The sequence below is a fragment of the Lagopus muta genome, chromosome 12 (genome assembly GCF_023343835.1).
Source record: "Lagopus muta isolate bLagMut1 chromosome 12, bLagMut1 primary, whole genome shotgun sequence".
NCBI classification, from domain to species: domain Eukaryota; kingdom Metazoa; phylum Chordata; class Aves; order Galliformes; family Phasianidae; genus Lagopus; species Lagopus muta.
The window spans coordinates 18,877,447-18,900,948 of record NC_064444.1 but is presented as its reverse complement, the minus strand read 5'-3'; the positions used below and the strand labels follow the sequence as shown (position 1 = coordinate 18,900,948).

The window sequence follows — 23,502 nt, the reverse complement described above, 5'->3', positions numbered from 1 at the left end:
TGCCTTCAAGCAGCAAACAGAAACGCAAGTAAATGCTTACAAAGCCATTCATATAGTTCAATTTTCAGGCGGTGCTTCTGGTCTAGGAGAAGCGTTCTATCACTCTCTCAATCCTAGCCATACTTTACAGTGCTTTAGTACCAACACCTGGGTGTTGTGCTCACGGGGTGCACAGCTGGCACGCTGCCCTGCAGCAATCACCACAACAGGGCTGTGCTCTCAGCTGCTGGCGCTCACTGCTGCAAGGAGCCCCACGAGCTGCACCGGCCGCAGCGAGCTGCCACACGCAGGCCTTCAGAACTGCATTCTCCAATGAGAAACAATAAAAAACAAAGCCCCAAACAAATAGTACTATGACAAAGGAGTGACGCCTCTCTCCTTCAGAAAGCCTTCTGTGCTTTGGTGAAAGGCAAGCACGGCCCAAACGCAGGCAGCAGCACCGCGGCCGCTCGCCGTCTGAGCATCCCTGCGTTCCCACGGTGCCACAGAACAATGCGAGCAGTTCAGCCAGCCTGTGACTAACGGTGACATGACGCTGCTCTGCGGTGCTCCCGACCCTTCTGAGTCACACTTACTGACACAGAGGAAGCCTTCCCGCCAGCAGCGGTTACCCCAGCTCACAGCACGCTGCTTGTTCCTCCCATGCTCGGCTGCCAGCCCCAAGCCCTTCAGCCACTGCCAACACCACGCTCTCTAATGCGGGCGGCTCTTTCCCTGCTCGCTTCTCCCTCCCTCCTTCCCTCCCTCCCTCATCTGGCTGACTTTGTGCTTCCAGCAGGACTGGCTAGCTTCAGCTGTAAGGAGGAGGAGAAGCCCAGCCTCCTTCCCCCATTGAAGTACTGGAGCTACGTTTTCCTGTTCTGTGCAATAATCCCATCCTGATACACACGAAGTTCACTGAATAAACCCTGTACTCATCAGCACGTTTCCAGAGGAGATATTCCCTCCTGACCTTCTTGGTGGTCACACTGCCATTACCGCTTTGGAAACACCATTTTGAATACCACAGATGGCACCTATTGCACTTACATATCCAGTACAGAAATTGGACTGATGCAGGATTTTTGTTACTCAGGGGTCAGATCATCCTCTCGCTCTGTTCTGTTGATGCTTCCCTCAGCCACTATGACCAGCAGTGCGGCGCTCACACATGCAGAACAGCCCTAAAAACAGCAGCCAGCATCACTGCACAAACCCACAGACCTCTCAGTAATGTGAATGATCACACTGAAACAAGTGGGTGTCATCACATACAGTGCAGGAGATTCTAAATCCTGATGGCATACTCCTTCCAGCCCCTGAAGGACATCTGCAAATTGCTTTCTTTGTAGAGATGCAGAACTATGGGAAACTGTACTTAATTGAGATTTTCACATTTGTAAACCCGAATCATTCAGTTTTGCATTCAGCATAACCACAGAAAAGTTAACGATGAAGAACCCCACACTTCATTTCTTTTTCTTCAAGAGAAAACTCAACTGTGATGTAAAGACTCTCCTGAACACAGCACGGCCGTTCTGTGTCTGAACAGACACTTCTGCACTGAGAGCTGTACTAAAGTTAACAAAGGAGCAACAGTTCCACTTCGCATATCCTTCTCCCATCAACCAGACTGTACCAAGATTTCTTCTGCTCCTGACTGCTCCCCACGTCTTTAAGAAGAAACAAAGGCACGTGCTCTTTGATGAGGAGCTGCCAAAATCCCAGCGGTACCCATCTAGTTAGTCACTGGTTTTGTTTTGTACTCACACACTTCTCACCCTTACTGGAGAAAAAGCCAAGTTCACTACTGCTATTCTGCTTTAAAAGTAACAGAGCTGCTTTTTCAGAAAAGAAAACATACGCACAGTAATTGTATTGTCAAATTTCAGCAAAGACTCCAACGTAAGGGCATATGGTTGCATTTACGCTCTGCCTAAAGCGGCCTTTTCTTTCAGGACATATGAAAGAATTCACGTGATTCATGAGATCACTGCTACTTGTAGGGTTTGCAGAAGCCACTACTGAATGGCTGCCAGATCTGCCCTTTTAGTGATGGGCAGGAGGCATGACAAATCACCCCCAAACGTACCGAGAGCAGGCACTGCAGTATTTCATAGGAAGCATGCGTGGATAAAGGTGCAGCTCTGCATTTTAGTAAGGGGGTTTACTGCCCCGTGCTGGAATGACAGCTGTCTCTCACTCAGGAGCCCTTGTTTATTCATGTGGCACTACAGTGCAGGAGTGCACGCATGGAACACGCCACTCACTGCTGCACCAAGGTGCACAGGCACGGTTTGCAGCCACCACAGCAGCACTCAATGTGCTAAGAGCACCACACGCATATGCAGCTGAAAATTAAAACCACTGGTGAACAGGAGAAATCCCCCTGCACTGCGTGCAGACAGCGAGGACGCAGCAGAGCATCAGGAACTGGGTGATATTTCTGGCCACTGACAAAGAGTAAAAAAAACAGCTTTCACAAGAATGCCACAAGTGTTCTGAACGCTCGTTTGTGGCAGGAACATGACCACCAGTGTGGCAGTCATCTGGTGGTTCTGCTCAGTTTGTCACAGGAAGACAGAGGTTCCTTCTAGAGATGTGAGAATGGCGTTGCCAGAACTCTCAGCACAGCTAATCAATCCACTGAATTGCAGCTTCTGCTGTAACTTCTGAAACACACACCTCGTGAAGCCATGCAGAAGCATCTCTATGAAGAATGAGCTCAGGTTCCCGAAGATTAAGGAGACCTGCTTCAATTAAAAGAGATGCATCTGTCTTTGCCATTGGGAAGCAGAGTACCCTGCCATGAGTCATGCACAGTGAGTCATGAGAAAACAGCAGTGATCCATCTTATCTCACTGTATTTCATTTTTCAGTTAAACGCTGATTAAAGTTGGAAGGAGGACTACCTTGAATGTTACTCAGCTGTTGCTTTGTGAAACAGTCAGTCGTAAATAGTACGTGGATCCCATCGCAGTTGTGACTCTCCTGTGACGGAATGGCAGCTTCCTTCCAAATATCACAAAACTGAATGGTTAATGTGATGGACACACAGGGAGTTTCAATATCCTAAAATATTCAGCTTTCAGCACATGAAACCATGCAAATCTTCTGTAACACTTCTGCAATACGGAAGGAATTACAACTGGCCACAAGCCATTTCAAATGGAGGAGACAGCATGATGACCAACCAAAAGAATTGCAGGAATGAATTCACAAAAAACACCAACCAAATAACAAACAAACAAAAAAAATATTGCAAAACCTCCTGTACGTTTCTAGTCTAGATCTATTTACACTGAACTCATGGGCTGATGAAACAGAGGAATAACAGACAAGGTAAAAGCTACTGACAATCATTTTGATTTGATGATAAACAAAGGCCATCCATGGCAAGGAGCATCCACAGCAATGCTCTCTTCAACTGTGCATGTTCAAAATCTTCCCAAACCCAAGTATAAGGTGATCAGAACAGGCTGAAAGTCATTCTGAGAATGCAATGCGGTAGTATTATTTTTTCTTCCCAGTAAATGAGACAGCTTGAAGTCATCATCTTAGAATGGTGACTCTTTTGGACAGCAATTGTGCTTCACTGCTTCATTGGGATACTTGGGTAAAACAGATGTAGGCATCGTGGCAGTTCAGGAGGAAGACAAGCAGCTCCTCCAGGTGTCAGCACAGTTAAGACACCAGCATCCCCCTCCAAGCATCCTACCCTGCCCCACGCTATGGTGGTCACATTTTCAACACTGTCAGTAAAACTCTTCAAGCTGTCTTTGAGTGTCTGTAATCATACTCTATTCATGAAAACAATGGAAAAATGCAACTAAGTACTCCTGCCATTCCTATTTGCACCAACTCTCCTTAGTTTCCAGATGTAACACCCTTTACCACTCTGCTGGCCTCAAACCACACAGCAAACACTGTGCAGCTCCTTGTACATGACTTGTCAAAAGCGTGTGTTGTGTGGGGGTCACTTTCAAGAGTGACCTGTACTCTGAGATTCTTCTCTCCATTGGGCATCCCAACTCTGAAGCTTCTCAGACAGAGCTCTGGGACATAATTGAGACCACCACCCACCTCTACCACAAGTTCAGCAAGAAAAGATAATGCAGTCCCATTATGTGACAACAGCTCTGAGAAAGCAGAAATGGGAAAGCCGGAGGTAAATTTAGAAAGGATGGACAGAGCTGTCAGGAGGAAGGGCCTCACTTTCTATGAGCAATCAAAAAATCAAGGACCTCTGCATGCTAGGCAGTGAAATCAGCAGCAGAACTAAACGCATGGCATGTAGACTTGGGACACTGGTGGAGGGTAGGGAGGAAAAGGAAGATAGTTTGAAGAAGGGCTGCCACAAAGAGTAGCCAAAATAAACTCTTTCCACAGACAACTCCACTGCAATTCTTAATTGCCTTCTGGCAGACCCATGCTGCTGAAGCAGACAGAGCAGATGCATTATGTGCCTTGGCATCTATCATCTATAATTTACTAAATAAGTGAAAGATCAAGCTATGTTATGAAAAACTAAACAGTGAACATTTGGATTCTCTTAGAAGGACTGTCAACCTTCTGAAAAGGATTAAAAAAAATCTGAGAATACATCACAGATACTTTTCTAAAAAGCATACAACCACAGGGCAAAAAAGAAAAAAAGAAAAAAAAAAAAGAATAAGAAAGAAAGAAAAACAACACCCAAACAAACAAGTGGAAGCAAAGAGAGCAATACTTAGAAAAATGACCGCTTCCAACCAAGCAACAAACAGAAGGGTCTCCTCTGAGCTGCTGCTTAATGAGCATGACTTCCCCTGCACTCCCAGCAGGTGTAGGTATCTGCATGGGACGCGGTGGCCTACCTCCACCAGCCAGCCTAAGGACAGCTTGGTTTGGGGCTGTAATGCCCACTGTGCTGACACCTCTCCTTCTCACTTCAACCTGGGATGGGAAAGACCCTTCTTAAATACAGCCAGCACCACTCGTACTATTCAAAGAAAAGAAAACACTTTCAAATTTGGTAGGAGATCTGGATATCTGGCTGAAGTCCTTAGAGAACAGTTTTCAGACTCTACACTCCTTGCTTTTTAATTTACGTATCCATTTTCACTGCTTTTTCTCAGTTGGAACACAGTTTTCTTGACAAAGCCTACGGATTAGAACCATTTAGCACCCACCTCAGGCAGGACTCCATTCCAAGCTGCCAGACAGCTGCTTCCAAAAGCAGGCACTGCTCCCTAACAGTGCACACAGCTGCTTTAGGTACCATGCACAACCACACCAAGTGTGTACACTTTGGTTACCAATTCCCAATGCACCCCCTTGCCTGAGATCACTGCAACTGTTTTTATCTTTGTTTAAAAGCCACCACGAAGCTGGAGATTTCAGTCCACAATGGTAACTGGACTAAAATTACAAGCTGATAAAGCAAAAAGCAGGTGAACAGATCTTACAAGCTTCAAGTAGAGACCAGTTGAATTTTAACTTTCGTAGGAAAACTTGAGAAAGGCTTGGAACGTTTCCTTTTAGGCAGCATTGTTTGAAGGCTGGTAGAGAGGTTATAAATTTATAATTAATATTGATTACCTCTAGACCGTATCCCTCTGTTGCTCAGCCCCTTTCTAACCTTCATTGACTGAAATAAGATGCTTATATTACAGTATTCCCCGATTTGCAAGATCGATCTCCTCTGTGCTATATCCAGCATTGATTCTGTGCAGCACAAATAGTTTTGTAAGAAGTGCTTTGGAATGCTTATGTCAGAAAAAAAAAAACAATCTGCTGGTCAGAAGTTGTGACACAGCACGGCCACACCACTGCAACCCACGGGCACAGGGCTCACAGCACACAGCCCTGCTGGGCATCACACGTCCACACACCAGCCTTCATATTTTCCACTCAGTTATGCAGTATGCAATATGGAACATACATGCATCTCATATATTATATCCTATATATTCACACACCCCAGGACTGCACTACCAACTGCATTCAGAGAAGTAATGGTTTGGATTTCTTTCGTGCCCGAAAAGCTTTATTAATGTTCAGAGTATTTTCATCTTGTTTTCTGTCATTTTGGACAGTACATGCAATAGGCAGTAATTAAGTTCATTCCAGATTAACTTTTTCAGGGGAAAAAAATCTCAAGTCAGAATTTGCCACGAAACAAATAGAAAGAGAAACTGATCAGCACGTTATATTTTTGCTGAAGCAAATTACACTTGACCAAAAGACCTACTGCTAAGGCACTTGCTTGCACTGATAGTTTGATATTAAATTCCCCTTTCTTTAAGAAGGGAAAATAACTCCATCACTTAGAACTTCGGAAGAAAATCGGTCCTCCTACTTCACTCTGTTTCAGTTGTGAACTGTATGCATTTCTTTAATAAAACCTTGTTTTATTTAGAGAGCTCACAACTTGAGCACAGTTCAGTGAATACCTCTCATTTCAACTCCTAATTCCCATCACACACCGGTCAGCGTGTAGAAATCCATCACAGGATTGAATATTTAAAGTTTGTGACAATTTTTTTTTTATTTTAATTTTCAGTGATTTCTATCGAGGGGGATTTCCACTGAAAGAAACAACAAAAAGCCTCAAAACATTTCATTCCTCAGCAAAACGTGGACGTTCTTAAAAATGAGAAATTCGTACAGTTTCCTAAAATGGTTCTGCTTTGCCATTAGTGTAATTTAGCACAAGACCACAAACAGACACAGTGCCGGGCTGCTCTGCACAGAAGAGCAGAGCACTCTGCCTCTCTCCTTGCAGCGTCGCTAAAATAAAAAGCATGGCAGTAATGTGAAAAACAGCCCATTTCCAAAATGCCTGTTGAGCAAATTGTGTTGGAAAAATGAGAACGGATCCAACCCAGCCCCAAATAAAGCAATCCACAGAGCACAATCAGCCGGGCACAAGAGTAAGAGTAGAGCAAACTGCGCTCAGGCAACTTTGCTTCCATTTTAAAGCCATGGTTTGCCCATGCAAAACAAGCCTTCACAAAAAGTATCTGCAAACAAATATCCTCCTCTCGTTACCTTGCTGAGAGTCCACTGCTTCCTACTTTCTGCTCTGGTGTGCAGCCTTCACTTGCTGCCCTCCTGGGCTGAGCATGGCTCCAAGCTGCTGCTGCTCCTGGCCTCACCAACTGGGGGCTGCTGAAACCTCTCTAAGTCATTCTGGACAGCGTAGCAAAGTTTGTGTCAGAATGCAGAATAAAAAGCCAAGTTCTTACTAGAAGGTTCAGGTATTTCCAGTCTGCAGCCTCACAGTAATTTCCACAGCACACCTCTTATTGTGACCCCTACTCTGCTCATTCATGCTGCAACCACACCGACAGCAGAACACACTCACACCAGCTCTTCCAGCCAAGAAAAAGGGATACAGAGATGCGCCTGCCTCACCGCCGTTCCTCCTCCCTCCCTTCTCTTATTAGTTTGGCTGAGGGAAACAAAGCACAGATATTTCCAATTCAGTTTCTGTCTGATGTGGTACTTTGCTTTGGAAAGCAAAGTCAGCCTTCACTTGGTAGGAAGTCACTAGAGAGGGTAAGTTTGCTACACAGCTCCATGGAACTTCATACAGTTATTTATTTGTAAATAACACACTGCAAATATGCTTTACCTGGGGATAAGGTCCTTCTTCGTGTGCATCATTAAATATTTACTGCCTCAGCATTCCAGTGCTTTTGTGGAAAGTGAAAGCCATTAGAATACATTATTAATTTTGAAGGCATTAATTAAAAACACTCACTGACTTCAAAAGCATCTCTGAAACAGAGGAGCTCTGAGTGCAGTGAGGTAAGATTTGTGGTATCTGATGTGACCAACACTATACATACACTGACAGAAAGCAAATCCATCTTATATTAAAAAGTGAAACACATCAGAAGTATAGCAGGACACGTTTCAACTAGGAAAAACTTAAAAACTTGAAGCAAACTGCTTAAATCCACTCTCACTCCACAGTATAATACCTCACTCGTGTTGGGATGAATGCTGCAGCTGGACCAAAACAGTCACTTTTGGAAAATGGAGCATGACCTACCAGGCACTACCAATCCTTCCCTCACCAAAATGGGGATCTGCTGTGCTACTGAAGCCATCAATAGGAAGCGCACTACATGACAAAAGGAGGGCAAACAAACTTCACAGCATGCTGAGGGGTGAGTTTGTTTTGGGTTTTTCTGTTTTTATGAATAAGAGAGGAAACAATTAAAATTAGAAAAGTAATTATTCCTAAGTTGTTACTCACTTGCTATTTTTCCCCTTTTTAAAGTCTTACCACCCCAACTTGGAACAATTTACCACCCCCACTCGAACGATTCAACAAGCTTTGCTGGGATCACTCCTAGTCAAAAATATACAACTTTGTTTTAAAACTCCACAGTGAGACTTAAGGGTAGGAGTTTTTTTTCCGTACAATAAACTTTATAAATAAGGAATTGAATCTGATCACTTTCAGATGCTGCCAGGCTTTGGACGGATGAATGTTTCCAAAGAGCTGGCACGTCTGTTTAGGATAAGAGTGGGTGGAATACTGCAGGATTCTCCTTCCCTCCCCCACTGAAGCAGAATCTGGTCTCTATTAAGCTGAAATGCCTTTAATTCTACAGTAGGAAATCTGCTTTTTACAGACAGTGTCGCAATTCCTAAAGTAATCCTTAATGCTGATGAGATCCTGTTCCAAGTCTGGCAATTTCAAGTTGCACTGTCCATGCCATGCTTAGCAGGAAAGAAAAACCTGAAGAATAATAAAGAATAACAGCGAAACACGTAACATTACAAAGTCCATGCTGCGGGGAGCTCTGTGTGGAGCACAACAAACCAAAATTCACTCGGCGTGCTTAGCATCCACCACTTCTAACTGCCCTATAAAAACCTTAAAGTGCAACCATCTCTGTGCTGCAGCCAAAGACACAGTCGGACCTACTGAAACAGTCTGCAATAGTCTGTAACTGTTGAGCTGCATTTCCAAGCTGATCAACATTGTGAGCATAGGAAAATTCAGGAAAATACAACAAACGTGAATGCGGTTATGCCTTCTTTTCTATTCAGAATTTTATGATGATCACAAGCTCCTCATTTAAGTGCTTCCTAATTAAGGTTCATTTGATCCTGCCTGAACGTTGCACTAGAATACGACTGCTGTGAAAGTCAGGCAAACAATGCCCGACTTGGAAACCTGATTCCTCCTGAGGAATGCACTGTAAATCTATACCCTAGCCCCCAGATTGTGATTTTCGTGCAGTCTTGAGACCCAGAGTGGTTATATGCATTAAAACATATACAGTAACACAAAAAAAATGAAGCACACATAACAAAATGTGTTGCAATTACTGAAAAAACATCAGCATTTGACATCACAAATTAATTTTGAATCTGGCAACTTTTCCATTCTGCTTAAACACGCTTCCAGATATCTATTTGTCCTCTTCTTCCTTTCTGTAGGTGATCTATGCCAGTGCTTCAGAGATGAGAAAATGACTATTCTTATTTTAAGAGAAAAATGGGTCCTGACAGCTAATAATGACATCATTTAATAACAACTGCTTGCTGTCCTATTAAGGAGAGAGACAATTTTCAGAAGTTATTGGATCCAGCTCCTGCAGCTGGCCAGGGACGTTGTTTGCATCTTACTGCCACAAGCTTTGATGTCCCTTATGAAGAGCCAGATGCTTGATATTACCTCAATCTCACTCTTAGTTGAAAATTTCTGTGCATCTTAGCTGCAAATAAGGGGTTTCTACACTTGAAGAATCAAACTCCACAGAACTGCAGAAGTTCAAGGAAATCTTTTTTTTTTTTCCCCTTTTTCAAAGAATCCCCAAACTTTAAGCATTCAGTTAGCAGGAACGGATAAGAAGGGTGTAGCAAAGGAAAGTAAATAAAGCTTGATGTAAGTAAAAGATGTAAGGCTGGCCTTCAAGTTCCTACAACATAGTTAAAATTAAGGCAAGCTGCCTCAGATATCTACAAATAGTTGTAAGATTCTACCTTCCTTTTGAAGTCACAGTTTCCAGCTATGATGCAACAGAAACAAAAATGATCCAGGTTGTCCAGATATTCCAAGGATTCAGTGGTACAAAGGCAAGGATTTTATCTTTACACAGCTGACATCTGACCTGGCCATGTCAGTGTCAGCAAGAACAACTCTGGCAATCTCTTCAAAGTGACAGGCATTATTCTCTGAATCTTTCTCTCCTCCTCACTTTCATGCTCAGTGTCTTCCACTGTCACTTGGAAGAAAAAAGTCTGTTTAACCACCTCAACTATCAGTGCAGCCAAAAGAAAAGCAGCTTAGCAGTAACAAAGCTTTCTAAAAACACGAGTAGCAGCAGATTGGTCATGTTTGCTCACACCAGAAGATGGGTAGCAGCAGGCAGGGAGGCAGCTGTCCCCCTCTGCTCTGCCTTTGAGACGCCCCACCTGCAGTACTGCACTGAAGTCTGCAGCCCTCAGCACAGGAAGGCATGGAGTTGTTGGAGTGGGTCCAGAGGAGGACATGAAGATGACCAAAGGGCTGGAGAACCTTTCCTATGAAAATAGGTTGAGGCAGCTGGGTTTGTTTGGCTTGGGAGAGAGAACACATCTAGGACACATCACTGTGACCTTCCAGTACTTGAAGGGAACTTATAAGTAGGAGAGAGACCAACTTCTTACGCTGTCTTACAGCGATAGGATAAGTGAAACTGTTTTAATTTAAAAGAGGAGAGATTTAGATTAGATGTTATGAGGAAATTCTTCATGTAGTAAGGGAGACAAACTCAAACTCCTTCAGTTTCATCCCTTGTCTCTGGTTGACCTACAGTCTGTCTTAACTTGCCAACTCTCCTTATGCATCACTCATCCTCTTACAGCTCCTGTCTTTCTAACATCTTAGAGCAGCTGGTTTCCATTCCCTTTTCTGGCTCCTCTTTTCTTAATCCCAGTAATTTCTGCTCTAATAAAAAAAAGATTTAAGACTGTGGGGCCCTAAAGAAGCAAAGCACAGGGTAGTGAGAGCCGTATCAGTGAAATGGAGGAGGGGAGTGAGACTCCCCATCAGTAAGAACCAGCAAGAGGAAAAGAAAGCACAACCTGTGGAAGAAAGCAGACTGTAGCACGTGATTAAGGTCAGTGGTAATGTTTTCCATAGTGTAAAATAGCCAGCTACAAAATAATCTGCCAGCATTTCCTCAAGCTTCTTCTGTGTTCATGCAAAAGATGCCCCCATATCTGCTAGAGATGTGGCAGCGAACAAGAATAGCCTTACAGCTCAAGTACCCACTTGATCATCTACAGAGAGGAATAAAAGGCTAGAAATCAGAATTCTTGACAAGACTTCAAACATTTGGAATTGTTTTTGTTTTTAGAAAAGTTGGAAGCAACACATTTTGTAATTGGTACACGACAAAACTGGACAACAAACAAAATCCACAACATTATACACACAAATTAAAAAACAATCTTAAGTTTTGGGAAAGTACTAACCAGTTACTGACAGCAGCTGTGAAACCCTCACCTCCATTTCCTCCCGATGAGACCTGTCTCTGTCTTCGAATTCACGGGTTCTTCTTCGAGCTTCTTCAAAGGCTTGTTGTGCCAATGCATCCTCCTGCTACCAAACCACACGACAACAAGCGACACAGAAGGTTACCTTCATTTCCATCAGATGAACCTTTCTTTTGAATATTAGGGATCGCTTGACAGTAAAGACAAGCGTGTCTTACAGAAGCAGCTAGATCACAGATCGGTTCTAGCAGCTGCTAATTGTAAGGTAAGGAGTTACTACCTACCTTCATCACTACAGCAGAAGTAGCCGAAGCTACAGTACAGCTACAGCTATCACTTACATACATGTTAGAAGGAGAACGGCTTGTCAGAAGTCATTTTAAATGCTGCAAAATTTTCTGAAAGCTAAGAATTCTCAGAAGTTAGACGAAAGAGGCAACACACTTTACTGCCTTACAAAAGTAATTGTGAAAACAATATCCACAGGTATACTGAGAGAGTTCATTAGCATCACGACATACACAATGGTAATTTAATTACTTCCCATTTAAAAATTTACATCCAAGTTACAGAGTAATTAAACCCTCAATTTCATCAAAAGCTGTGGAAGGTGCACCAATATGAACCTTACGTATTTAAATAACCTAAATTTAGCTGAAAAACATGGGGCAGAAACTATTCCACCACTGACACATAAACTGTAGGCTTTCCTCTGCATGTATTTCAACAACTTTGTTGCTTCTTTTCAAGAGAATTATGCATGATGTAGATTATGCATGAAAATACCTCTAATAAACTAATGCTCAAAACATCATGAAGACAGTAAGGGACAAACAGCATTACTTCTCTCTCCTCGTAACTTTCCAGCTATCACCACTGCTATCTCTGCTCGTCATTCCCACGTACACACATTATTTTCAAGCCGGCAGTTCTCCTAAAAGTAACAATCCTAACCTTGACTGTTGGAGGACAAAACCACTGTGAGAAACCAACTAAATATTAATACACCAAGGGACTAAGCGCATAAATTTTTTAATTTCAGTTCAAACATCTTTAGGCTGAGAGAACATTCAATTGCTTTTTTCGCCCCCGGCACAATCACGCTGCCTGGAAGGCGCTCTGTGAAGTGATGTGAGTGAGGGCCCCTCGTGGCCTAGCACAGATAGGGACAAACAGCTGTCAGTCAATAACTGCACCCAGGTCCCTGGAAAGCTGCACTCAAAGGCAATCTTTAAAGCTGCCCATAAGAGAAGTCTGACTTATTTTTAAAAGTAGAATTCAGCCCTTTATAGATACCTCAATGTTCACGCAGCACGTAGCAGCTAAGGTCTCGCAGTAAAAGGTGATATTGTTCTTAGTAAAGCAGAAGAGATAAAATATGAGCTAAGTTTGTCTCTCTGATGATGGCAGAGAAGCTGCCTTCTTTCTGGTGTACAGCAGCTCCATACGTCATCGTTACCCTCTCACTTTTGAGGGGACAGACTTAAACGAAAGCAGATTTTTCTGTACGAGATTTTTGCATTTTACCACCACTTGAAGTGGCCATGTAATAAAAAGCTACACAGCCTCAGCCACGAGATTTTTTTAAACGTGGTTGTAAACCAAAAAAAGCTGAATTAGAATTTCAGAGAACAATCAGTTTGTTGACATCCAGAATGAACACATACTGACAGCTGGTTTATTAATGTCAAATGAAAGGGGAAAAAAAGCATCAGAATGTAACTTAAAGTAAAAAATATATGCATCAAAAGATCCTGCTTTGGCCTCAGAGATGCACTACAAAAGAAACTGAACTTCTCTGAAGCTCAAACAACAGGAGTTTAACTATCCTTCTTCAAATGTCAGCCAAATCTGGCAATTACAGCCCAGCAAATTTGGAGGTAGGAAACCCAATCATCCATCCACCCTAGTTTTATTCAGGAGCAATACTTCTGACAGGAGCCCACTGATGAAAAGAGTTTGCAAAACATGAACCATAGCAATACAAAAATGGGGCAAAACAGCTTCTCAGCCAGGGAAACAAAACCCACAAAGGAGAGGCTTACTCACACCCACAGCTCCCACCACAACAGCTCAGCAGGACAAGCCTTTATAAGAACAACTTCAACTACAGAAGCTACATAGCAAGAATGCTGCATTGCAGAAGACACACAAAAGTACTGGAGACAAAAACAGTGTTTTAATGAGGCTCCAGGCAAACAGCAAACTCAGGGATACTGCAGTGCTGGATGGAGAAGGTACCCAAGCACTCTGTTAGCCCAACAGAAAGAAGGCTGAAGGAGCAGCTGAACCAAGGCCCCCAGTAACAGAAGGCAAAGCTGCTTAGGAGGGAGACATTAATTTGCTGTGAATTAAATAGAAAGAATGGTAGCTTAAAAGTTACAATTGAAGTATTTCACTGGGCACGTAGCTTTCCTTCCTGAGGCATTTTCTGACCTGCTGAAGGATAGAATTTCAAAAACCGTGGCAACAAGGAGAAAACATACCTGATCCCAGCACTAGTAAGAAGTGGTAAGAGATGGGAAAATGCAAGAGCGCTAGATTGGCACACAGCAAGCTTTCCCCAAAACAGCAGGGGTGGTGGGCAGGGGGACAACGAATGCTGCTAAGACTCACATGGCAAAAGCAGGAGCACTGCAGGCACTGTGCTGCACAGCTGGAAGCACCTGAACTCACTGACACCAGTGTAAGGTAGGGATCAATGTCAGCAGTCAGCTCCACTGCCACCAGCCATATTAAAACGTTTAAGAAAGGAGGTAGATGACAGATAAAGGGAAACTAAACAATGCAAAAGATTTACAATACTAACAAACACAGACCAATATAATTGATATATCACCTTTTAAATTCTCATTCTTTTTTCCTCTAACTTGCACTTAACATAAACTTAACTGCTGATGCTCAGAAGTGCAAACTGAAAATAGATTACACACTTATAATTGAGTGCAAATCTCCCTCTGTAGATACAGTGTGCCACTCAGTAACCACGGAACTTGAAACTTAAGAAAGCACTGACACCTGGGAGATGCATAAATTCCCCCTCAAAAAATAAACAATAAACAATAAATCACATGCTCAGTGCACAGATAATCCCCAAAGACACCTGTAAAGAATTCTTCCATGTAGTTAAGACAGTATACATATCAGGAAACTAAAATAACCCTAGAGCATGCAAACACATGTCATGAAATTAGAAGAGAAGAATGGAACCCAAAGGTCACTTCACCCTCCCTCTTCTTGCAGGAGCTATCCAGTGTTGGAGATGAGTGACACTGTCAGCTCCTGAGCACACATCCCAGCCAGTCTCCTCTCAGCTCAGTCACACCACTTAGCATCACGTACCAAACATAACAGGCATGGACCAAGGCATTTTTCCTTGCACAATCCTCAGGGGACTATATCTGACCGTAATGTGCAAGTCAGAGGAGTTCTAATCCATGGTGTTACAGAAGTTACTGGCTTTTTTTTTTTTAAAAGAAAACGCTGCTGTAACAGGAGCCTTGCTGTCCCAAATGCTGACTCTCAGCCCTGGAAGAAATGAGTGTGCAGCTAACAGCACCATTCAAGGAAAACTTTGGCTCTGTGGCTTTTTTTTTTCTGCTTTTTTTTTTTTTTTTTTTTGCACATAAACTAAAGGTGGAAGGACTATTCTCAGATTAGACTGCCATTGATTCTGGGCATCTTGAAGAAAGCACACAGAGCTGTGGCTATTTCAAAGACACCATTTTGACACACAGTACTTGTATTTAAGGCAGAACACAGTCAAATGAATATAATCTAATGTACAGATTGTTTTCTGAAGTCTGAGGAAGGCCAGGATCCACAAAGCTAGCAATTACACATCTCCACACAAAGTCTGATTTGAATACTTGCAGCTCTTGAATGGAGACAAATTAATCAATATAACCTCCAGTTCTGCATATGTGTAACAGAGAAGTGCTCTTTGCATTTAAGTAGAATTTAAAGGTTCCCACTTGTAAAAGAGTGACCAATTGTGGCTATGACTAAAAGGGAAACCCCGAGGATGGCTGAAAAAGAGATGCACGGAGTGGAACAGACAAGGTCTGTCTTAATTCTGAATAAATTAGGGAACTCTACAGATGCATAAGGAAGCTTATATAAGTAACAAGCACTTAAAAATTGAATTCCTCTCAGTCTGCTTTTGTTCTTGTTCACATCCAAAGATTCAGCTGCTAGAAAAAGTTACTTCAGAAGCAGGAAGCCAGGAGATAGGAGGTATCACAGAAGCACAGAATTGTAGGGGTTGGAAGGGACCTCCAGAGATAAGTAAGTTTCTCAAAATCTGTCATACCTTAACAAAGCTGCCTACCACTTTTACGAGAAAAAAGCCCCATTCTTCCTACTCTCACCCTCTGCCTCTTGTTTTTTCCCCTTTCCGTCATGTAACAAAACAAAAAAGGTTACTTTGACAAAAAAGAAACAAAAAAGGTAATCAGCTAGAAAAGACTTGCCAGTGAAGTTGTTTCAAGCTACACTAATAGCTTCTCAAATACTTTCAGATTTATTACTCTGTAGCATAGTAACAGTCCTAAGAAGCATCACAAAGTTGCAAGCTACAGATCATTCTTGCTCTTAACACTTCGCTCTAATCACAATGCTGATTTAGCTACAGCCATCTATTTCTGAATTTCTGTATTGTCAGGTTTTCTTCACAATCTGTACACTAAGTGAAAGCTGAAAGCACACAAATTAGGACTTGCAATTGTTACCTGACTGCAGGGCTTCTCAGAGGAGGAGGAACACCTAAGGCACAGTAGCTTGGGCACGCTGTCTTACCTGTGCTCTCTCTTCATCAAATTCCAGGCAGCCCATACCATCCAGTCTCTGTAGATCTATCCAGCCTTTCCAGATTACACAGACACCATTGAGAATCATAGGTGCCTTCAAGTACACCTGAAATAAAAGCAAAACATTTGCTATGAATTCAAAAGCATTACACACATGCCTGCACAATGAAAATAGCCATGCGGGAAGCTTCTGCCTATATTCTTAGAACATCCAAGCCAACTGGTAACATGAAACTCCACTTAACGGCTTCTCCTGCCTCCTTTCCAAGAACTCATTTTAATCAAATGAACGCTGTAACTCCTGCCTGCAATACTGGACGGAATACATTTGAGCTGTGTTCTCATTCTATAAACTGGCATGCACCAGCATTTGGTCAGAATTCCATTACTGCTTTCAAACTGAAGCAACCACTTCTCTTGCCAGCCTACCTTCATGCCACAAGGAGAGTGGCATGCTGCCAGACAGGGAAGATCCTTCACAGTATGTTCAAATGGTTAGATGAGCATGCTCTCCTCCTCCCAAAAACCACTGCATTTTATTCCACATGTAAGTTTTTTCAATCAGGACCAAGTACCAGTTTCAGCCCTCAACTTTGCAAGCCAAAATTCAGTGATATCCATTATACGTGCACACCATGCTGAAAATAATACTCTTCCCTTCTGTACGCCAGCATTTGTGAAAGGCTTTTCAAATGCAGCAACACCAGATGATCAAAACCCATCTTTGGCTTCAATCTGCACAGTGCCCTGAACAGCAGCAAGAACAGAGCACGAGCAAAATGCCCTACTGGATAACAGAAGCTAATACAGTGATAGAAGCATCTCCCCTTCCAAAGGCCAGAGATTATCTCCACACAGGAAATTTGAAAAGCAGCAAAGACAACACTAAACAAGTTTAACACCCTCCATTTAATAAGGAGAAAGAATAAAAAAAAAAAAAAAACAAAACCAAAAGCAACTCGCATAGCTAAATTAACCAAATCATGGGGGAAAAAATAATAATAATAAATCAGCCTCTAGTTATTTCAGCCTACTTGGCAAGTCATACCACTCACAAAACAGAAGTTTGTCCATGCTGAATTGCCAGAGAGGCAAACCATGCACACAGGCCAGCACCCGTTCCAGATGTAAGGGCTGCCTAGACATTCAAAATAGCAGTCTTCAGAAAGGGCCCAGCTAGCCAGGGGAAATTTCACACCGCGTCTCCTCTAATCGCTCCACATTCATCCTCTGGCAAGCCCTCAGCAGCAAGCTGTAACTGATGTTTAGGGCTACAGGGTGCTTCAAAGCACGCTGACTGCGCCGTCTGCTCGGCTCCATGCCGGGCAGCTCAGGTCACTGCACAGAAAGAGGGAGGGCCAAGAGCTGCAGGTTGTACAGAAGGAAGGTGTGTCTTCCTTGTGTGAGCTGCGCCAACAGAACTGAGCAGCCAACAACACGAACACGAGGGGAAGAAAGGCAGCAGAAAAACAACACAACTCCAACTGACAAACAAGTAATGTTAATTGGAAAAATGAATCGAGGTTTGCTCACTGAGCTTAGTTGTCACAACTTGTCATATCTCAGTGTAAACGAACATACAGAAGTTTCAGTGAATACAATGTATAGTAGCTCAATAATGATTAATCCCTTCAATCATACCAGATACAACATTACTCCCTTCCAACAGTCTTCACTCATTCATCCCACAGGAAATAAATGATGTGTATACCATAAGTGTAAGCGATACATTTAATTAGTTCAAAAGTGGAAAACAGACAGTTAAAGAGGCCATTAGAATCAAGTGTCATTTCCTTCCAAGAAGGTAGAATCATTCCAAGAGAAAAAAGCACCCTAAACCTAACAAAGGATCTGTAAAGTTCGGGTAAAAAAATAATCATGGCAACCCCCACTATCAGTACAAATCATGGGACACAAGGATGAAGCACAGCCCCCCTGAAAAGGACCTGGGGTTTCTGGTGGGTGGCAGCTGGACATGAGGCAGCAGTGTGCCCTCACACCCACACAGCCAACCGTACCCTGGGCTGCATCCAAAGCAGTGCAGCCAGCAAGGCAGGGAGGGGATGTGCCCCTCTGCTCTGTGCTGTGAGACCTCGCCTGGAGCACTGCGTCCAGATGGGAGTGCTCAGTACAGAAAGACACGGACCTGTTGGAGAGCATCCAGAGGAGGGCCACAGAAATGACCCGAGGGATGGAGTGCCTCCCTACAGGGACAGGCTGAGAGCTGGGGCTGTGCAGCATGCAGAAGGGAAAGGCTGCAGGGAGAGCTGAGAGCAGCCTTCAGCATCTAAAGGGGCTGTAAGAAAGAAGCGTATATACTTGGGGAAAATGGCTTCAAGCTGAAAGAGGGGAGATTCAGATCAGAGTTAAAGAAGAAGTCTTTTGCACTCAGGGTGGCGAGGCACAGGCTGCACACAGAGCTGGTGCTGCCCCATCCCTGCACACAGCCAAGGTCAGGGAACGGGGCTGTGAGCGCTGATGGAGCTGTGGGTGTCCCTGCTCAGTGTGAGCAGATGGCCTTCAGGGTCCCTTCCCACTCAAACCATTCTATGACACAGACCAGTCCCTCGGCACTGCAGTTCCAGTTACCTTTCACAAGTATTTGCTGATCTTCACTTAGGGTTTACCCTTCACTGAACTCCTCCAATTGTTTGGCCCAACAAATCAAGCATTACCTAGGACTTTACAGAGACTGCAAAACTTCGCTTTTCAAGGTTTCCAGAACGCATGGTTCTTTTTTTGCTCCCCTCCCTCTTCCCTCCCCCCTTTTCTTTTTTTTTTTAAAGCGTTTGCTTGTTTATCTGTCTAGGAACCTTATGCTGACACTGACTGCCACAGAATCCTAGAATTAGCAAGGTTGGAAAAGACCTCCAAGGTTGTCTAGTCCAATGGTGTTTCAGCAGTTGTTCAGTGCCTTGGTCCCTGCAGCTGCCAGTGCATGACATGCCAGCTGTAGGTAGCTCAGCGCACACAGCAGGAAGGTCAGATGCAGCAGCTGAGGACTCAGTACTTAAAAACCTGCCTTAAGTTAAGCATCACCTGGAAGGCTGAGCAGTGCTGGAAATGCTATGAGAGTCATCAGAAGTCAAGGGAAAAGAAAGGGAAACAAGTTAGAAGCGATGTGATTGATGATGCCTACTATCAGCTCCAGACACACGGACCAGCAGCTGAGCTGATAAAGCAGCTCATGAAGCACCAGAACGCAGGCTGAGCCCTCACGATACGGCGTAAGGTACTCTGCTCCTCAATCAGAGCCCTTCAACCACTGCTTTCAGTAGGCTTTATTCCTACCAGCACCAAAACCCAGATAATAAACATTTTTCACTCTGAAAGGGCGAATTTCTTAACAAGCCATTTGAGTTTTGAAGTTACCATATAATCATTGAAATTTAGTATAATTCACATCGAAAGCCACATGTGCTTATGCAGGAACTTTTCTCTCATTAAAACACACAATAAAGCAAACTGGCGCTTTTTCCTTTATTGTAGAGAAAGGAATTTAGACTCCTTTTCCCCTCTCCTCTTTCTGGGGAATGGAAACCACCTAACACTGGAGCCAAAACCGTTTAACCACATATTTCCTTCTTTTCAGATAAAGCCATGCTGGTTCCCTTTCAATTTCCGAACTTAACAGAATATTAATATATTGCTGCCCTTGTCTACAATCACACGATGCTAGCACACCCCAAAGCCAGGACAAAGTTATCTTTCAAGAACTTTCAGAATTCTCTGTTTTGAAAATTGCCTTAAGACAACCACAGTAAGACAAGAAAAAGCCACCTGATTTCTATAAAGACCCTGATTTTTCCCTTAACATTACTGAGCTATAAAAAACTTGGATTAAAACCAGATAAAAGGATGACTCTGTTAGAATAACTCTTTCAAGGTTTTGTTGCTAACCCCAGATTAACTGCGTTTATATAATCTTATAAACCATCCTCAACCCATCTGGTGCTTCCCCTAGCATCATTCAGGAGCCAGACTTGTAAGAAGCTGCCTACCAGATTGTGAGCCATAGGTAAACTGCCACATATTGAAATCTGTACTTTTTTACTAGTTTATGCCAGCTGAATTTTTTATTCAGGTGGCTGTTATGCAAATCTTCATTTCACTTCAAACCAGATTTTCCACTTCCAACTCCCACTATAAATCACTGTAACGTTACAGAAATATATATTCTAACAAGAAAAGCAGACATGCTTCTTTCATGTCAAAAACAGGTTCTCAGTGTTAGAACAAACACACTGCTTGCTGACTGAGCAACCAGCAAGAGTAAACACACTTATCTCCTGGCACATTATCTGGCCTGAGGATGAATGACACCACACACACACCTCGAGAAGATGCCACACTACTCTGCGGGGCTCAAAGCAGCCGAGGTGTGCTTGTGCTTTCCTGACCCACCAGCAGCCCTCTGTGCCACACCTTCATGCATAACATCTCACTTTCCATACTCTTTGAACTATTCATCATTATTCCTCTTTATCTGCATTTAAATAAAGTGCCCTCTCCTCCAATTCTGAGTGAGTTACTTTTCTGTTAAAAAAAAAAAAAAAAAAAAAGAAAAAGCAGTGGCTTGGCTCATGTCACACTATTTGTTTGTATTTTAAAAGCCAGACTTGATTTGAATAAGAAATAAGAATTTGAAAAAGAAATAAAAAAGAAAGAAAAATGCTGTTTTAGTAGACCTCAGTTTCACATCCTATTTTTGTCCTCTAGTAAATCCTTATCTCACAACAGCAGGGTGCTGAAGAGATGCGATGCAGATACGCTATCTGAACGCCCCATTCACACATCCTGCAGTTACAGAAGCGCTCCTTCTCCCTACAGCAACTGAACCATTTCCTCCCCCAGAGATGCATGCAGCTCTCACTGACTGCCGACATGCAATCTCAGCAGCCCCAGCCATGAGGGGACAAAGTTCACCCCCAGAAAACACCAGCAGCCCCCAGCAACGCAGCGCTGCCCACCCCCTGCTCTGATGCCCCAGCAGCACTCCAGAAGGTGCTGGGCTCTGAGTCGCCCCTGCCCCATCACACTGCCTTCCTCCCAGGCCAGCCACGTACAGATGCTGTGGTTTTGATCCCACCTTATCCTGAATCATACCCCACTTCTAAATATTTAAACAGCAGCGACCTCATAGAGGGAACACTGACCACTAAGAAACTGCCATAAACATTTACTCCGAGTGACAAAGACCCCAAACCAGCCAAGGCTAACCTCACTACCTCAGCTTCTCACTGCACCATCTCTGCACGCGGGTAAGTATGAGATTATCGCACATTCGTTAGCTGCCTTGAACAGAAGTATCAAAGGAGTACATATACAGAGCCACAGTACAATGCTGTGTTCACCACTCCCCTGCAGGCTTCCACAGGCTGGTCCCAACCAGGGGGCAGAGCACGGGGCGAAGCAAGCTGGGAAATTATAAGGAAAGAAAGAAAATCTCTAAAATCTAGTGACAGAATACATACACTAAAATCCCAAGTTTTTTAGGGAAAAAGAACAGTTTTAATGACTATAATAGTAACTAGGTTAGTTAAGAACTACTGAAGTTACAGAGAAAGCTGAAAAATCCACACAAGGCTTCAGACAACGCTTAAAACACAACTTACTGCATCAAAAAGAAACTGATGGAAAACAACCAAGTCAAGACTGGAGTTAGCAGGCTCTGTCATTTCAATAAACAAATATTAATTTTCAGTAATATGGAAGGCGTGTTGGGAGGGGCTTTGTCATTGCTCTGATGCTGCTTAACAAGACGCTTTCAGTGAGGGTGTGCAGCAATTCTCTATTCAGTTCTGAAATTAAAGCCTTGTAGCACACCTTTAACTGAGGCTGGAAGAGTAAAAATAAGCAGAGGGGAGGAATCCCACCTAGTCTGTCACACTCCTGGTGACTTCCTCGTGTGCCCAACCTCACCACAAACTGGAAGAGCTCAGAGAAGACAGCAAGCTTAGACCAATCCTTACACCTCTCATGCCTCAAAGCATCTGATTCTCATGCCTTTAAACACAAAATGTCCAGGCTATTTTGAAAGCCGCGTCTTGAAACAGCTTCCACCCCACAAACACAAGGTTTTATTGAAGTCTAAACTTGGCACACACAGAGCTTCAAGTGGAATATCTTTGCAAGCAGTTTGTTAAGAGGTCTCTAAGACTCAGAATGATGAGGACTATCATAAAGCTGTGATATTCTTTGGAAAAAGCCCTTCCCAACTCCTTTGTTTTCCTGTGTTACCTCCAGCAGGCAAACAACGCAAGTTGCTAGGTGCCAGTTTCTATAGGCCACAAGAAGAACTTATGGAAAGTTTACCCCAAAAAATGAAATAGGGCTGCTCTGTTTCATCAGCTATGACAAAGGTCAATTTCTCAAAGCAAAATAATACGAACAAAGCACTCTGCTTGCTAAGAGATCCTGACTGTTACACTTCAAAAAAAAGAAGAAAATACATTTCTAATGCAGCCACAATGCTTTAAGATCACAAAAGCAGTGCAAATACAAATACACTGTCAGAAACAAATGATCCCAAAGAAAAGAATTAGCTGAAATACAAACTATTCCACAGATTGCAAACAGAACAGTAATAGAAGCAGGAGGAAAAGTAAAAATAGCTGCACCCAGAGCTAACTAATAACTACTATTTGCAGGGCTGCGCTGGGTAAAGCATCTAAATCTGCCATTTCACACCACACATCCCTGCTTTTCCCTGTCAGAGCACCACAGCTCTTGTTCATTCTGCCTCTGCATATTGGAACTCGCTACATTTCATGATTAAAGAGTAGCAGAAGTAATTGCACTATGAAGTAATTGATCAAGAAGATCTCTAATGCTGTCTGATCACTACTGAAATACTGTACCTGCTAAATGCAGGAAGAGGAACACAAGGTTTTGTTGGTGGCAGTTGTGGTGATTTTGTTTATTGAAAACAACATAGGACGTCACGTTTCAGACTGAAACTTATGAATTTACACATGCCTATGCAGACACTGCCTGGTCAAAGGCCGTTCCAGATGCAGCCTGAAAAAAAAAGTATGTGAGAAACCTTCACTCCAAGTTCTATTCAGGAACAGAAGTACTTATAGCAGGAAGGGTTTGGACAACAAGCACAAGCACTCCGGCAGTGCAATTCTTCAGGAAAGAACACACTCTGACTCAAACAACAAAAGCAGCCCAGGAAGTACCTGCCAGCAGTGCCAGCTCCTCGGCAGAACCTGACTGTCCAGTA

The 23,502-nt window shown here is 43.2% G+C and overlaps 1 protein-coding gene across 2 annotated transcripts in view; it reads right to left on the bottom strand.

Moving 5' to 3' along the window:
- The window catches only part of CBFB (core-binding factor subunit beta), a 41,736-nt gene that overhangs the window by 3,117 nt on the left and 15,117 nt on the right, over nt 1–23,502 (bottom strand). Inside the window, exons 4-5 of one of the 2 annotated variants that reach the window (XM_048958558.1) lie at nt 16,264–16,380; nt 11,477–11,572 (exon numbers count right to left, since the gene is read on the bottom strand). In XM_048958558.1, the coding sequence (XP_048814515.1) occupies nt 11,477–11,572; nt 16,264–16,380 (213 nt within the window). Of the gene's footprint in view, nt 1–11,445; nt 11,573–16,263; nt 16,381–23,502 lie in introns of both variants that reach the window. The other variant, XM_048958559.1, reaches the window with a different exon arrangement.